The sequence below is a fragment of the Callorhinus ursinus genome, unplaced genomic scaffold (assembly GCF_003265705.2).
Source record: "Callorhinus ursinus isolate GAN/ISIS: 27379988/994484 unplaced genomic scaffold, GSC_fseal_2.0 scaffold59, whole genome shotgun sequence".
NCBI classification, from domain to species: domain Eukaryota; kingdom Metazoa; phylum Chordata; class Mammalia; order Carnivora; family Otariidae; genus Callorhinus; species Callorhinus ursinus.
In genome coordinates, this window is record NW_027397121.1 from 3,291,398 (window position 1) to 3,306,706 (window position 15,309).

Sequence of the window (15,309 nt, forward strand, 5' to 3'; positions counted from 1 at the left end):
AGAGTAGACCTATCAGGAGGCTGCTGTCGAAATCCAGGCAGAAGATGGTAATGGCTAAAAGTAGGGTGGTATAGCAGGGGTCAGACTGGGGATCCGTTTTGAAGGCAGCTGAGAGGGCTTGCTGGTGGGTTGGGTGTGGGGTGTAAGAGAAGGGGCGAGGACTGTTTCCAGCTGATGGCAGGGGATAGTGTGTTTTCACTAATGGGAATGGGGTGAGGAATGGCTCAGGCCGTGGGGTGCTGGGGGATGGTAACTGCTGTCCTCCTGAGGTCACTGGATGCAGAGAGAGGCATACAGCAAATCAGGCCCTTACATCTCTGCTCCCTGATTTTTAAACCTCAGAGCTAATCCTCCTGCCACCTCCTGAGCTGGGTGGGGTGAAGGCCAGTCTGGAGAACTGTGGGGAGGTGGCTTTAAGACGTTTCACGCAGGCAGGTCATGGCACCTCTAACTCCACCCCACCCTGGGGTAGGGGACAAGTCCCCGAAACCCACAGTGCCTGGGGGTGGGACCCTTGGAGGCTCTCCAGAAACTCTGTCCTCCCCTCCCCTGCCCTTCCGTCCTGGGGTCTAAGGCCCCACGTGCTCTCAAGCCACAGGATTGATTTTGCTTTCAGGGTTGTATTGTTATTATTACCCACTTAAACAACCTCATGGAAAAAAAAAAAGAAAAAAAAGGAACCCAATGACCATCAAACAACCGTTCTTTCTAAATTCCCTGCCCATACCTGTCAATACATTTTTACATAGCGGTAAACAGTCGTCCGTTCTGCGCTGTCGGCTGACTTTATCTCCCACGCATGTCTCGCAGTATTGACTGAGCTCTCAGCCCTGTCACTTTAATGGCTGCAGGGCACCCCCTGCATCGATGTGCTGGAGTTGGGTCACCATTTCTCTGTGGCGGAGAGTTTGGGCAGGTGCTAGTTTCCCCTGCTTCTAGAGAGCTCTGCCGTGAATATCCTTATGTGAATTACTTTTTCCTTTTAAATTATTTCCTTGGGGCCTATTCCCCAAAGTGAGATTGCCTAATAGGTCATAGGATAGGCATAGTTTTATGGTTCTCATTTTGCTCTGCTGGGTCGCACTACAAAAACTAAGCCAGCTTTGTGCACAGCCCAGCCACAGTGGTTTTATCCTCCGAATTTATTTCCCCGGGTTTAATAGATGCATTATGGCTTGTTTCTTAACTTCCAGTGTTTGCTTCCCGAAGCCACATTTGGGTCTCTCGGCGCCTAATAAGTACCTGATCTGGGCAAAACTTTACAGTTTACGTGGAGCTTTCTGGTATGCCGTCTCAGTGAGGCACTGTGAGCATAATATTATTGGCCTCTTTTATACAGCAGAATGGGAGTTTAGTCACGTTAAGTGCTGGAGTGAGGACTCCAACCAGTTCTTACAGGTTTGGTTAGAAAGGATTCCCATCCACCTGCCACCATCCCATTCTCTCTGTGGGCCCAGGGTCCCCAGATGCCCAGTTCAGCCCCAATTCAGTGCCCTTAGCCCTGTTGTCTCCCCTCTGCTCCCACAGCCAGCTGGTGCCAGGCCCCGGCCGGTGCCCTATCCTCCCAGGTTGGGCCTCAGCTCTGTGGGGCTCGGAGGAAGCCACTGGGCTTGGGGGTCAGGTGGGGCTTTGGGGGTTCTTTGCTTTAGCAAAGCCATGACACTTTCCATTTCCTGGCCTAGGACTGGCCCAGGCTCTATGTCCTGGGTGGGGAGCCCAGACCTAGCAGGTTTTATTCTGCTCCCTTCGAACCACACTTCTTCTTTTTTTTTTTTTAAGATTTTATTTATTTGACAGAAAGAGAGAGACACAGTGAGAGAGGGAACACAAGCAGGGGGAGTGGGAGAGGGAGAAGCAGGCTTCCTGTGGAGCAGGGAGCCCGATGCGGGGCTCGATCCCAGGACCCCAGGATCATGACCTGAGCCGAAGGCAGACGCTTAACGACTGAGCCACCCAGGCGCCCCTTGAACCATACTTCTTGAGTATCACCTAGGCAGTGTGCACTGTGCTTGGTGGATTTGGTTTTTACTGTATTTAACATTCACAATAGGGAGCGCACGTATGCCCATTTTATAGTCAGGAGACTGAGGCTCTGGGCTAGAGAGTTAAAAGATTTGCCCCAGGCCACCAGAGCAATTGCTGCAACTTCCTGGACAAGAACCCCATGCCCAGGCTGTGTCTACACTAGACCTGTGCCTCCCATGGGTTTGGGTCAATAGTTACGCTTTAGCATGTGGGTGTAGGCTGGGGGCTTGGTCATATCTAGTGTCTGGGCTGCTGCCAGGGTGCAGGGCCAAGGGAATGGCAGTGACTGGTCCCCAGGACTGGTAGAGCTTGGCAGGGCTAGGCAAATGGGATCCAAGCAGGAAAATCTACATGAGTGACCCCATGTCCATGGACTTCACATCCCTGGGCCAGGCAGGCTCAGGTCCTACGTTCTAGAAGCCATTCTCTGCCCTGATGGGTGGCAGCCTCTTCTTCCACCATCATCCAGTGTGTTCTCTTGGGGAGATCTTTCCTTCCCACGACTACCTCCTTTAGCCCACCTTGCTGTTCTGGTCTCTCAAGATTACGGCTCGTGGCGTTCCCCCCAAAATAGACCTCCGCATCCAGTGTTACATTTTCTCCTTGCAGGACCTTTGAACAGGTTCCCACAGGGTCCCAGCCTATATTATCAAATGGAAAAGGGTCTAGAATTTATTAAGTACCTACTTTGATACCAGTCCTTGTGTTATGTACCCGATGCGTGTGATCTCATTTAATTCTCACAACCCAGAAGTTACTTCCCCTACTGTCTGAGATGTCTTTTCTCCATTTGCAGATTGAGGAAACTGAGGCTTCAGGAGGCTGAAGGACTTGCCCAATAGTAAGGAGATGAGTGGTAGAGTCCTGCCTCCTGCCTCTTGTCCCACAACATCTGGGCAGCTCCTCAGGCTTACATGTACAGCCTCAGGTCAAGCGGTGCCGGATTTAGGGCATGTGACTCTCTGCTTTCTTTCCTGAGTGTCCTGCCTGCATTTATTAGAGCTGCCCTAGGTCCCCTCACTGTTGAGACTTTTGATCTTGGTCTTCTGCGACCCAGGGAGAAAGTCCCTTACAGCTTCTCCCAGGGCACCTCAGAGTCCCCATATAGGGGGCTTTCCCGGTGGCCTGTCCCGACATCCTGGAGTTCCATTAGTGGGGTGCCCATTAGACTTCCATTGATCCACAGTCCATGAGTATCACCTGGCACTCTCAACCCCCTGTGTGCCTTCCAGTGAGGCCAGGATGTGGGTGCAAGGGTGCTGGACATTCCCTGGGACTGGGGCACAGTTGGACCGGCCACCACTTCCAGCAGAGGAAATTTGTCAAGAGGGCCAGGGTCTGCCCAAAGTGTCGGGTTCTGCTCACGGTACTAGGCAGTGCAAACAGTATCCGCTCCTGCAGATAGGAGCAGGCTCTGCAGGCAGTAGCAGGCCCTGCCTCCGAGCGTGGAAGCAGAGATTTTATGCTCGGTCGTGGTGATAAGGTGGCAGGCTGAGCACTCATCCCTTCTGCTGTGGCTGCTCTCATATTCAGTGACAGCACCTTGTACTTGGAGGTCAGAGACATACGCGCTCAGGTTGGGGAGAGATTCTTGTGGCCCAAAAGGAAGATGGCTGAAGACGGGTTAGGTTGTGATGAGCCAAAAAAGGACCCTGGGGTGGAGAGCAAACTCTAGTGGGATCTGCAGCCAAGTGAGGACAGAGGTTCTTCACTGAGGATGGCTCTGCCTTTATGGCTCTGCATCCCAGTGCTGAGGGCAGGACAGTTCACACAATAGGAGCTTAGAACGAATCGATGAATCAATGGCAAATAAACAGGCAATTGTGTGTGTCCTCTGAAGGGTTGGGAGCCCAGGAGCGAGAGGGAGGATGGAGAGGAAATCAGCTTGCACTGAGGTCTAATGACCCAAGAGAATGTCCAGAGGGGTGCAGGGCAGAGTGTGATGGCGCTTCCCCTCAAGATGACTGGCATTTTTTTTTAATTTGTTTATTTATTTGAGAGAGAGATAGTGTGCGCACATGTGAGCAGGGGGAGGGGCAGAAGGAGAGAGAGAATCCCAAGCAGGTTTCCCACTAAGTGCGGAGCCTGGTGCAGGACTTGATCCTGCAATCCTGAGATCATGACCCAAGCCAAAACCAAGAGTCAAATGATCAACTGGCTAAGCCAGGCCAGACGCCCCTCAAGATGACCAGCATTAAGGTGAAATCAGAGGCGATGGTGTGGGCTGGGCGAGACTGTTTCAGGCTGGTTTTCCTAGCATTGAATTGGAGACTCCCCTAGACTTGGAGAAGTCCCCTGGTCCATCCTGGGTGGTGAACAGAGGATAGGTGTTAGCCAGCTCCGCAACCAGCCAAGGCCAAGGGGGAGCTAGGGCAAAGCCTTGCTGTAGACAGCATAGAAGGGTGAATTTTCCCAAGAGGTCTATGTTTGATGGCCCACGGTTTGTTGGAGAGGTGTGTAGCATCATTCCTGGCAGAAGGATGCCCAGGTGGAGCTGGCCAGGTGCCTGCCCCATGAACCTCCTCCCAGACCCTGGCCGCCATTCTCTCAGCAGCTAATTAAAAGAGAAAAGCCTGTTAATATTTCAGCACTGTTAACTCTGCTAAATTATTAAGTGTCCATTTGCATTACATGTATAAAAGGATCAATAAACATGTGTGTACCAGGAGCTGGGAGGGCCACGGCAAGATGGTTTCTAAGGATGCTGCATGGGACTGGCCTAACTAGCGACTTGGAGACTATGTCGTGCATCCTGAGCCCTGAGTCCTCAGCACTGTTGCCAGGCACTCGGGAGCTGGAAATGCACAGGGCTTAGCCTAAGTCAGAGAGTCAGACTCTAAATCAGCAGGGCATCCTTGGGCAACTTAATAACCTTGCTGAGCCTCAGCTTCCTGATCTGACAAATGGGAGTAATAGGCTTGTTATGAGCAATACATGAGATAATGGACATAAAACACTTGACACAATGCTGGCACAGAGTAAATTGTTATTGTTATGTATAAATCGTGGTGTTATTGTTATGTTAGGGGGGTGGGTCAGGGGACACAGGAGCCTTAACTCCAGCTCATGGCCAGTCTCTCCCTGCCGCTCAGCAGGCCTTTATAGACATTGTCGTTATCCCAGCTCTTCCGGACTGCACACTTCTCTAGTACCCCTCAGCACCAAGCTCAGCACCTCATGCTCATAAGGATGTGTTGACTGATGGAAGTCAGGACTAGAACACAGATCCTGATTCCATATTGCCTGGCCCAGAACACTCAGTGATACTTGTGGGAGGCTGTGAGGATGGTGGCACTTGCCCTGCTGTCTGCTAATGGGGCAGATTAGAACTGACTTCAGGTGGAGAAGTCTGCAGCCCCCTTCTCTTCCCCCTCCCCAGAAGTTTCCCAGCCACACACACCTTCCCAGAAAGAATCAGGAGTTGGAAGCAGGACAACAGCCCCCAGTTGACGGTGATTAACTTTTTTTTTCCTCAAAGATTTTATTTATTTATTTGACAGAGAGAGACACAGCGAGAGAGGGAACACAAGCAGGGGGAGTGGGAGAGGGAGAAGCAGGCTTCCCGCGGAGCAGGGAGCCCGATGCGGGGCTCGATCCCAGGACCCCCAGGACCCTGGCATCATGACCTGAGCCGAAAGCAGACACCTTAACGAGCCACCCATGTGCCCTTATGATTAACCTTTTTAAATGCAGCGTGGCGAAGAAACCTGAAGGAAAGCTGATGGAGCTTCAAACTAAGGGTTTCCATTCATTACACTGCCTGCCTGCCTGCCTTATTTGGTTCTACATCTTACTGCCGCATCCTTGTGCATTTAACAGCACCTCCTACACTTTGGCTAGTGCCCGGGAGGAGATTCTCTTATGAGGGATGGGGGTCTTTGAGGAAATTTCCCCCCCAGGTTCCAGTGAGAATTCTCTTCTGAAGCCTGGTGGGCGAGTTGAATTTGCTTTAACATGAATCCTTGAGAGTTTGTGGCTTCCTTACTGGGCTTGCTGGGTGCTGGCTGTCCCGACCCCCACCTATAATTTGGGGTGTGTGCTTTCTGGAGGAAAAAGGAGTGAGCCGGTAGGCCAGAAGCATTCTACCAGGGACCCACTATTTCTGCCTCAGCTGTACTCCTTATGATGCTGCCCTGTGGGTGACATCTCTCATGCCGTTTGGCTATGCTCAGCCACAGGGCTGGGGAAGGCCGTGATGCTTGACTCGACAGCCATTAGTTTTATAATGAGCTTTGGATCAGCATTTCTCCACTTGTTTTCCACAACACTTCTCTCTCTCAAGATGCTAAGAGTTCCTCTGTGAAGAAGGGGCTTTATGGTCAAATACATTTGGAAAGCACTGGCTTAAACTAAGTTACATAGGTGTGTTTACTGCAGGACTTTTCAGAGCCTTTAATAATCTACCTTTGGGTGCCGAGACACTCTGTGAAGGAGAGAGAAGACACAGCATCAGCATCCTGACTTGGCAGAGGACTATCAATGAACACTTTATGGCACCACGGGTTGGGAGATACCGTTTTCCTTTTCCACGGGGCTTCATTGAAAGATCTCAGGAGAGTGAAATCGGAAAAGTCTCATAGACCAGAGGCAGGGAAACATACACGGTTCCAAACTCCTGTCGTATCTTCTATCCACCAATGTGGTGTCAAGCAGAGATGATCAAATCCAGCCTCCAGAATTCCCAGGGAGCTTGTTACAAATACAAACTCTGACAGCCTTGGGGTTGGCATGGCAACAGCCTCCCTGGTGACACAAGGAGGGGGTAGGGGAGTCGTGGTGGACTGGGACAGCGACCAGAGTTCCAAGCTAGCAGGTGAAAGGCCTGGGTTCAAGCCCCCACTCTGCTCCTGTCCTGTGTCAGTGAGTGACACGGACAGGGCATTACCTTCTCTGGGCTTCTGTCTTCTCTGCCAAAAGAGGCTAAATCAGACTTACTCTTTTTGCCTCTCAGAACAAGGCAAGGAGCTGGGAAATATATACAGTGGACCCCAGGAAGGTATCATTCATCACCATCTGTGGCAGATAAGGCCCTGCAGGTCCTTTCATGCAAAGGACTTGCAGCCGCCCAGGGAGGTGGGTTCTTGAGAGGAGCGCGGGATCGTTTATAGAATAATGACGCTAGCTACCATGTTTAGATGGCTTACCGTGTACCAGGCACTGTTTTCAGCGCTTGACGTGCATTTACTTACGTATTCCTCACAACAAGCCCATTTTACAAGCGAGCAAATGAAGGCTTAAGTAACTTGCTAAAGTCACGAAGTAACTTGCTGAGAGCTGAGTGTGCTGGAAAGTTGAGAGGGATGCTCAGAAGGGGCCCCATCCCTCCCTCCTGTTCCCAGATCCTCTGAAGCCTTGTACCGCCCTCAACATGAATTTTAACATGTCCCTACTGGCTTAATGTCCACTTTGAGCATCTCTGACGCTGGGATTTTGAGGGGGCCCCAGGGGGCGCTCTCCTGCCCCCATCTCTTGTTTCTACTTAATCATCTCAGGAACTGTTACTTATTGAGAGAGCACATATTGTTTGGCCAGATGTTTTGTTTTTTTGTTTTGTTTTGTTTTTTTAAGATTTTATTTATTTATCTGACAGAGACACAGCGAGAGAGGGAACACAAGCAGGGGGAGTGGGAGAGGGAGAAGGAGGCTTCCCGCGGAGCAGGGAGCCCGATGCACGGCTCAATCCCAGGACCCTGGGATCATGACCTGAGCCGAAGGCAGACGCTTAACGACTGAGCAACCCAGGTGCCCCTGGCCAGATGTTTTATAGATGTTGTCTTAAACCCTCATGCCAGCCCCGGGAGAAGGCATTATTGTTCCCATTTTACGAAGGAAGAGGCTGAGGCTCAGAGAAGTTAAGTAACTTGCCTAATGTCTCCCAGCTAGTGGGTAGCAGAGCCAGGCATTAGTCCCAGATTGTCTGCTTTTCCCATTTCTCTAAGGCATATCTCTCCTCTGTTCGCTGTTCCTTGACGAATCCCCTGCCCTAGAGTAGTCTTAGCACTTAGAGCACTCTGAAGCCATCCTGTTCATTTCTGTTCCCTTGTTTGCTATCCATCTCCCCAACAGTGCTCCTTTGTTGTTTGCTTTTCCTGATAGTCTCTCCAGCACCCACGCAGCAGCGGCCGGCTCGAAGCATTTGTTGTTTGACAGACTGAATGAAGGGATTATGATGTCATGGTGCCTCTTGACACAGGTCCTGGCCTGGTTGCCTTTGGAACAGAAGATGCTGCGGCTGGCCTTGCCTTCCCAGGGCGTGTGGAACAGGAGGCTGAGGTTAAGTGAGGCAGAGCCTTTGGGGGCCTGCGACTTGGTGGGGACTCTGTTGGTTCAGGGTCCAAAACACAGTTCTAGCCATTCCAGGGGTGAGCAGAGTGGAGGAGGCTGATTCACGTTAGCAAAGCTCAGTGGGAAGCCATGGGCATTTTCCCTTTGTTCCAGAGGGAAAATCTACACCTCAAAGAAGTCAGCCGTGAGAAGCAGCAAATCAAATAGGAATCAGAGTAAAGGGAGTAGGTAGTTGTAATGGTTAGTGTCAACCAAAGAAACCTGATAACCTCAATGGGCAATTTTTAAAAATTGAAGTGTAGCTTAGGTATAGCCAAATCTTAAGCAAATAACCCGATGCATTTTTGCATATATGTCCACTCATATAACTACCACTCAGATTAAGATGTAGACATTTCCACCGCACCAGATGGGATCCCACCTTCTCCCCAGAAACTTCTGGTGTGCTCTTCCCAGTAAATAATCCCTATCCCCACCCAAGGGCAACCACTGTTACTTTAAAATCGGTTTTTCCAGTTTTGAATTTCAGACACATGAAATCACATACTATTTACTCTTTTGTGTCTGAGTTCTTCCACCCAGATTGTCCATGTGAGATTCAACAGTGCCATTGTATCTGTTAGGAGTTCTTTTTATTTTATTTTATTTTATTTTTTATTTTTGTGTAATATTCCATTATATGAATATACCAAAATTTATTTACCCACGCTAGTCTTGATGGACATATGGGTGGTTTCTTGTTTTTAGCCAAAATGAGTAAAGCTGCTGTGAATATTCTTGGACTTACTGTTTTGTTGTCATAAGCACTCATTTCCACTGGGTACTACCCAGGAGTGGAATTGCTGTGTCATGAGCTATACCCTCGTCTAGCTCAAGTAGGTACTGCCAAAATCTCTTCCACAGTGGTTCTATCATTTTAGAGTTTGATACTCTTAAGAGTTAATGTCATCAAAGGGAGTTAGATCATCTTAATGATGTCATCATTCATGATGCCTGGTCTCCAGTGAGGAAACATGGCTGGTGGCCAGAGGCCTTGTGTCTGCTGGCCAGGTCCTGTGTTTTCTGGCCTGTGCTGGCCAGACCCTGAGAATGTCAGGCTCTCCAGCTCCTTTTCAGTATTCCTTATCAGTCACCGAACCTTCTGTTGTTACAACACTATTTGGCTACGGGCAAGCCACAGTGTCCAAGATTACAGCTTATCTTCCACTGAAGTCTGTTATATCAATGTCTTCCTTGTGGAGAGGCACCCCAGGCCTCTTGTAGACATCCATGGGACCTTCTGGTCTTATCAGCAACTGGCATGCACATCATGCATGGCGGGGGTTGTTTCCTGATGAGATTTCCTGGGGTCCTTGGCCACAGATGACTCTCTGCCATGGTATGGTGATGCTCATACATTTTCATCGCAGAGTGTGAGTCTCAGACCCATTCCCCGGATTCCAGGGTGCCTCTTATATATGGACTACATGCTGATTACCGAATGTATAGAAAGTGTGAGTTGAGAAGGATCTCAGAGGGTCTTCTAACCTGCTCCCCTGCTATAGGAGGGGAACTGAGGCCCATGAGGTCAGACTTGCCCAAGGTTGCATAGCTTGTCTCTGACAACTAGCCTCAGTTCATTCCTCTATGGCAGCCAGGCAGGCAGGATGGTTGTCTGGACACTCAGACTCTAGGCTGCTGGTAGCTGTTACTGTTTGCAGAGACTCTCATGGTTCAACATGTGCTGCCCCCAGTCGCTGCCCCACACTTTTTGACCTACAGCTCGGCTGCCTCTGGGGACTCACCTCTGTAATTAGTTCATGACTGTCCCATCCATGTTGGTTGGAGAGGCTCCGGTAAGGTGCTACTTGTAGTAACTGCAGGACACATCAGGGTTTACCTCAGCACGTCTCATCTAGCCTGTGTTACTGTCACACCCACCCTTGTGAGTTCTCAGGGCTGGCAGCATTCTCTCTGTTTTAGAGATGAGAAAATAAAGGTCCAAAGATCACTCATGGTTTACTCCAGGTAATATATATTATATAGGACTTTCTCCTTCACCCAGCACAAAGCTCCCCTATTCTCTGAGGCCTGGTGAGAAAGCTGCCTTTTCTAGAACCTTCTGTGATCCTTCCTCTAGCAGACTCTCTCTCTCTCTCCTCTGACCTCCTAGGGCCTTCTGTACCTCTTTTATGATGCTTAGCAACATCACCATGGGATAGTTTTGTAAATTCATCCATTCAACGTTCACTGAGTGCCCACTGTACTCAAGGCCTTGTGCTGGGGATAACAAGACGGAACTCATGGTTTGGTAGACAGAAGGAGAAGAGCCCTGGATCTGGCAGACAGGCAGAATGATGCTCTGCTGTTGCACTGGGGGAGTGATGGGTACAGAAGGAGGGAGGGTGCCGGTCAGTCAGGGGATGCTTCCTGGAGGAAGTTACACATTTTATGTATAGGTTTTACCTCATCTTTGTGCACCTCTTTAGGGCAAGGACTCTGTTTTCAGTCCCTTGTGCCCCTGGTGCCCACCTCCACTTTCTCCATCCTCAGCTGTGAGCAGACAGGTATGAACTCAGGGGCCTTACCCTCCTTTTCAGAGCCCAAACATTGCTGGGCTGGGGCTGGACACTTAGGGAGGGGCTGTGTACTTCTCCCAGTCAGTCATCTTCCCTTTGGGTGTTGCAGCTGTGGTCCCCTGGCCCAGGTCACTGTGAGAAAGGCCAGGGAGGAGCCAGTCTTTTGAGAGCTTCCAAGCCCCTGGAGAGAGCTTCCATCCGTTAAAGACATTGGCCCAGGCTCAGGGAGCAATGAGGGAAGAGTAACAGGCCTTTGGGTGAGGGGAATGAGCAGTCTGTGGGACTGGGAGATAACTTAGTCAAGCTCTCTAAAAGTAAAGCCTGGGATGGTTTAGAGGGTGCAGGTCAGGCACGGGATTTGTGAGAAAGTGCTCTCAGGAGACACTGGAAGGGGAAGCAGCCAGGCAAAACTGTGGTTCAGTTGCTTTAGGCTCAACCTGTTCCCAGGGGGGACTCTGGAGAGTAAATGGCACCATAGTCATCCCACCAGTGGCGTGGGCGGGGGGGCTAGCTAGCAGTCACTGGGCTCCATGTGTGCGTATTGGGAAAAAGGGTGATCTTGTGGGCATTTCTGGCCCAGGCAGCTCCCACTGGCGAAGGGCAATTCCCAGGGGAAGGGGAGCTCTGTGCACCTAGCCTCTAACACTCAGCAGCTGTGGGGTGGACGCCCCCGCCAGGTATAGGGAGCTGGGGGGGCACCGGCAGCTTCCACTACAGGGCCTGCTAAGACGGTGGTACTCACTGAGTGATAACCAGTCCGTATAGATACTGAGCCCCTCATGCTCATCAGCTCACTGAGAACACAGATCTCCTGCAAGGAGAGTGGGATGAGGAGGAACTGATCCGGAGTCCTTGACCTTTCTGGTTCTGGCCTGGGGCCCTGGGAGTGTCCTTTCCAGAGCTCAGCAGGTCAGGCCTCTGAGGAATGGCCTGGGGAGGTCTGGGCTTCCTCCTCCCACTAACGTACTCAGAGGAGGGAGCCTTAGACCCCCTCTGGCCTTGGTGCCTCTTGCCTAAACCTGTGTCTCCCCCCTCCTCCCCCCCGCCCAGCTCCCGCCCAGGCTCAGATTGTCCACGCTGGCCAGGCATGTGTGGTGAAGGAGGACAACATCAGCGAGCGTGTCTATACCATCCGGGAGGGGGACACCCTCGTGCTGCAGTGCCTCGTCACGGGGCACCCTCGGCCCCAGGTAAGTCCCCCCCGCCCCCCCGCCCGACGGCCTCGCCTCCTCACTCCCCACCCTGCCCTGGGATCAGAGCCGCAGAAGAGGCAGTGGGAGCTGGGAACAAGAGGCACACGAAGTTGGCAAGCCAACACAAGACAGAAGACTGGGGCTGGGAGAGAGCTAGAAAATGAACTCTGTGGGGAAGGGCTGGAGGCCGTGAGCTTATTCTCCTGAAAACATGGATGACTGAGGGGACAAATTAAATGGCAGTTGTTCAATTCCACTTCCTTCCTGTTGTATCTGCTGGGCAGACGCTTCCTCGGATGCACCTTCCACCTCTGTCTGAGGGCAGACCTCACATGCCAACACTGTGTTGGTGCTTCCTCCAGCTTCTTCTCTTTGGAGCCTCACAACCGGGCTGTGGGGGAGACATGAGGGCTTCTGTTACACAGCTGAGCAAATCAAAGCTTGGGGGGGTTGAGTGAACTCCCAAGATCACACAGCTCCTGGGAGGGTGGAGGCCGAATTTGAATCCAGAACCGGTGTTCTCTGTAGCTTAGCACACTTCCCCCCAGTGTGTCCATCTTTGGGTTGGGGGGTTCCGGGAGCCTCTTCAGAAGGCTTCAGGTAGGTAAGCCCCACACCCTTGAGGTTAAAAGACTGAAAGCAGTTAGAAAGCAACAGAAGAGGAGTACCTGGAAATGCCAGGTACGTTTTTGTCACGGACCAAGTATGTGGTTTAGTCAGAAGGGTTGTCCAGTTATCACTGAAGCTGATGGGAAGAGGCAGGAGGCGGGCTGGAGGGGTGGCTGGAAATTGCTGGTGAGCTGCTGTGGCATTTAAGAGCAGCAGAAAATTTTTCATTGGCTCCTAGGGAGGACAATGAAATGCAGAAACATTTTGGGGATAATTTTGGGCACAGAGATGGCTTTGGTAGGTTTAGCCTGGAGATAAGCAAAGGGACAAGGAAACCCCTGAGGACTCAATCTGAAACCATCATCACTGCTTGCTTCTTCTCAAAGTTTTGTTTCAAAATGATAGTGATGCTGCGAGGCTTCAGGTTGCTGTTTGCATCGGGCATGATGTCAGGATGGTCCTCCCTGGCCAGGGAGGCCGCTGGGCCATCTCTCGCTCAGGCTGCACTGGCCACCTGTGTGTGTCCCCTTGTACATTACATTCATGAGTGGTTTATGGCAGGGGCTCAGTGTGTGTGCGCACACACTCTCTTCTACTTCCATCCACAGTGTCATTGTTCTTCCTGCTACCTAGGCTCAAACCCTTGGGCTACAGTATGGCTCTGTACCATCTCATTCCCCACATCTAGCCAGCCTCTGAGGCTTCTGTTTTTATGTCTCTTGCATGGGTCTTCTGTTTCTATTCCTATTACCTCTGGAGGTCAGACCTGCAATCCTAGCCCTTGGACCACTGCAGTAGGCTAACTGGCCCCCCTCCACGTTCCCCCCTCCAATTCGCTTCTGTACCCTGCTCCCAGAATTGTAATCTTCAAACCTGCTCTATCATAGCACTCCCCTGCTCAGAAACCTCCAATGGTTTACCTATTAACTTCCACACCCTGTTCAGGCTGCTAGGGGTGGAAGGGAAGACCCACCCTCCCCCCACAGTCTGGCCCCACCTGCCTTTCCTGTCTGACCTCCACTGCCATCCTCCTTATACCCATATTGTGCTCCATTCACACTTGCCCAAGTATACCCTGTTCATTCCTATGTTAGCCACTGCTGCTCACCTCTCCTGCCATCTACCTCGTTTGCTCATTTCACTAAACATGTATTTATTGAGCACCTGCTATGTGCCCAGCACTGTGATGGGCCCTGAAGATATAGTTACAGTTCCCGTTGTCATGGAGCATCCAATCTAGCAGGAGAACAGGGAAGGAGCATCTCAGGGCCCACTTTGAGGTCAGGATGGGGGATGGAATGGGCATGTAATTCCCCAGTCCAAACAAATAGCAAGAGAGTGGGAATCTCAAGGGCCAAAATGAAGAAAGAATCTGGAGCAATGGCAGTGAGCAGAGGTGAAGAACATGGTCCTTGGAGGGGCTTGAACTACATACTCACCTCAGGGATAATAGTATGAATACACGCACGTGGGGTATGAGCTGAGGCCACAGGTCCATCTGTGGTTGGAGGCTAGACTTAGACTCTCTGCCTAAAGCAGGAAGCTTGACAAGGGCACCCCCTGTGAATGGGGACCAGAAGCTCTCTGTCCCACAGCCCAGAGTCACAGCAGGGAGCAGACTCTGCTTCAGGGCATGTGTACAAACGGTTGCCTCTAAAGGAGCACACTCCGTGGGCTGTCTGTTTCTTACACCGTCCAAGTGGTGAGGACACCCAAAGCTGAGAAACTAATATAAAAACTAGTTGGAACCTGTGAACCCATGGGTCTTGGGCATAGGCAACCATAGAGCTACACCACAGACAGGCATGTGAGGGCCCACGTGGAACTTCTGTGGAAGAAAACTCCCACGGACTACAAGCCTGTGGAGTAAAATTTTAAAACACATTTAAAAATACAGTGCCAGCAGGGCCAGTCCAGAGACTCAAAGAATTGAACAAGTCACATCTGAGGAAACAGAGAAAACAGAGCCATCTGAAAGGATCTCAAGAATAAATATGTTTAAAGTGTTTACAGAGATAACAAAAGATTATACAACCCGATCAGTTAGATATGGGGGGAAGAAACCAAATAGAAATCCTAGAAATAAAAATAATACGGTCTTTTGAAAAATTTGGCCTCAATACCATAGAGATAGCTAAAGAGAAAATTAGCTAATTGGATGATAGATCCGAGGAAATCAACTACAAAACAGTCCGGAGAAGAGAAAGAGATGGGAAATGTGAAAAGGAAGTGGGGAGACATGGAGGATAGAATGACAAGCTACAACATAAACTTAGGGCAGACTAGAGAAAACTGAGAGAAGACAACATCTAAAGAGATAAAGGCTGAGAATTTTGTAGAATTGAAGGAAAGTACAAACCCTGGAGTGGCTGCTCTCTGCATGAGAAAGTTGCCTTTCACCCACTTCTCCCCAGCCTTGTTGTTTTCATGGCCTACAGCCTGACCTCTTCACCGGGATCAGGGGCCTTGCCCTGTCTCAGTAATAAGCAATCCTCCCCAACTTTAAGTGGGAAGCTTCCCTACCCCATCCTCCAATCCTTAAGACTTAATCACCTGGAACTGACCTATTTTTCTTAAGCCTGTGCTACTCTGAGCAGTAGCTCCAGTGTCTTGTGTGATCCTTGCTAGCTCCCCACAAT

At 50.7% G+C, this 15,309-nt stretch overlaps 1 protein-coding gene across 2 annotated transcripts in view; it reads left to right on the forward strand.

Moving 5' to 3' along the window:
• The window catches only part of MDGA1 (MAM domain containing glycosylphosphatidylinositol anchor 1), a 57,014-nt gene that overhangs the window by 16,437 nt on the left and 25,268 nt on the right, over positions 1-15,309 (forward strand). The window contains exons 1-3 of one of the 2 annotated variants that reach the window (XM_073884869.1): positions 8,245-8,298; positions 10,779-10,856; positions 11,919-12,058. In XM_073884869.1, the coding sequence (XP_073740970.1) occupies positions 11,956-12,058 (103 nt within the window). In that variant the 5' untranslated portion in view covers positions 8,245-8,298; positions 10,779-10,856; positions 11,919-11,955. Of the gene's footprint in view, positions 1-8,244; positions 8,299-10,778; positions 10,857-11,918; positions 12,059-15,309 lie in introns of those variants that run through there. The other variant, XM_025862444.2, reaches the window with a different exon arrangement.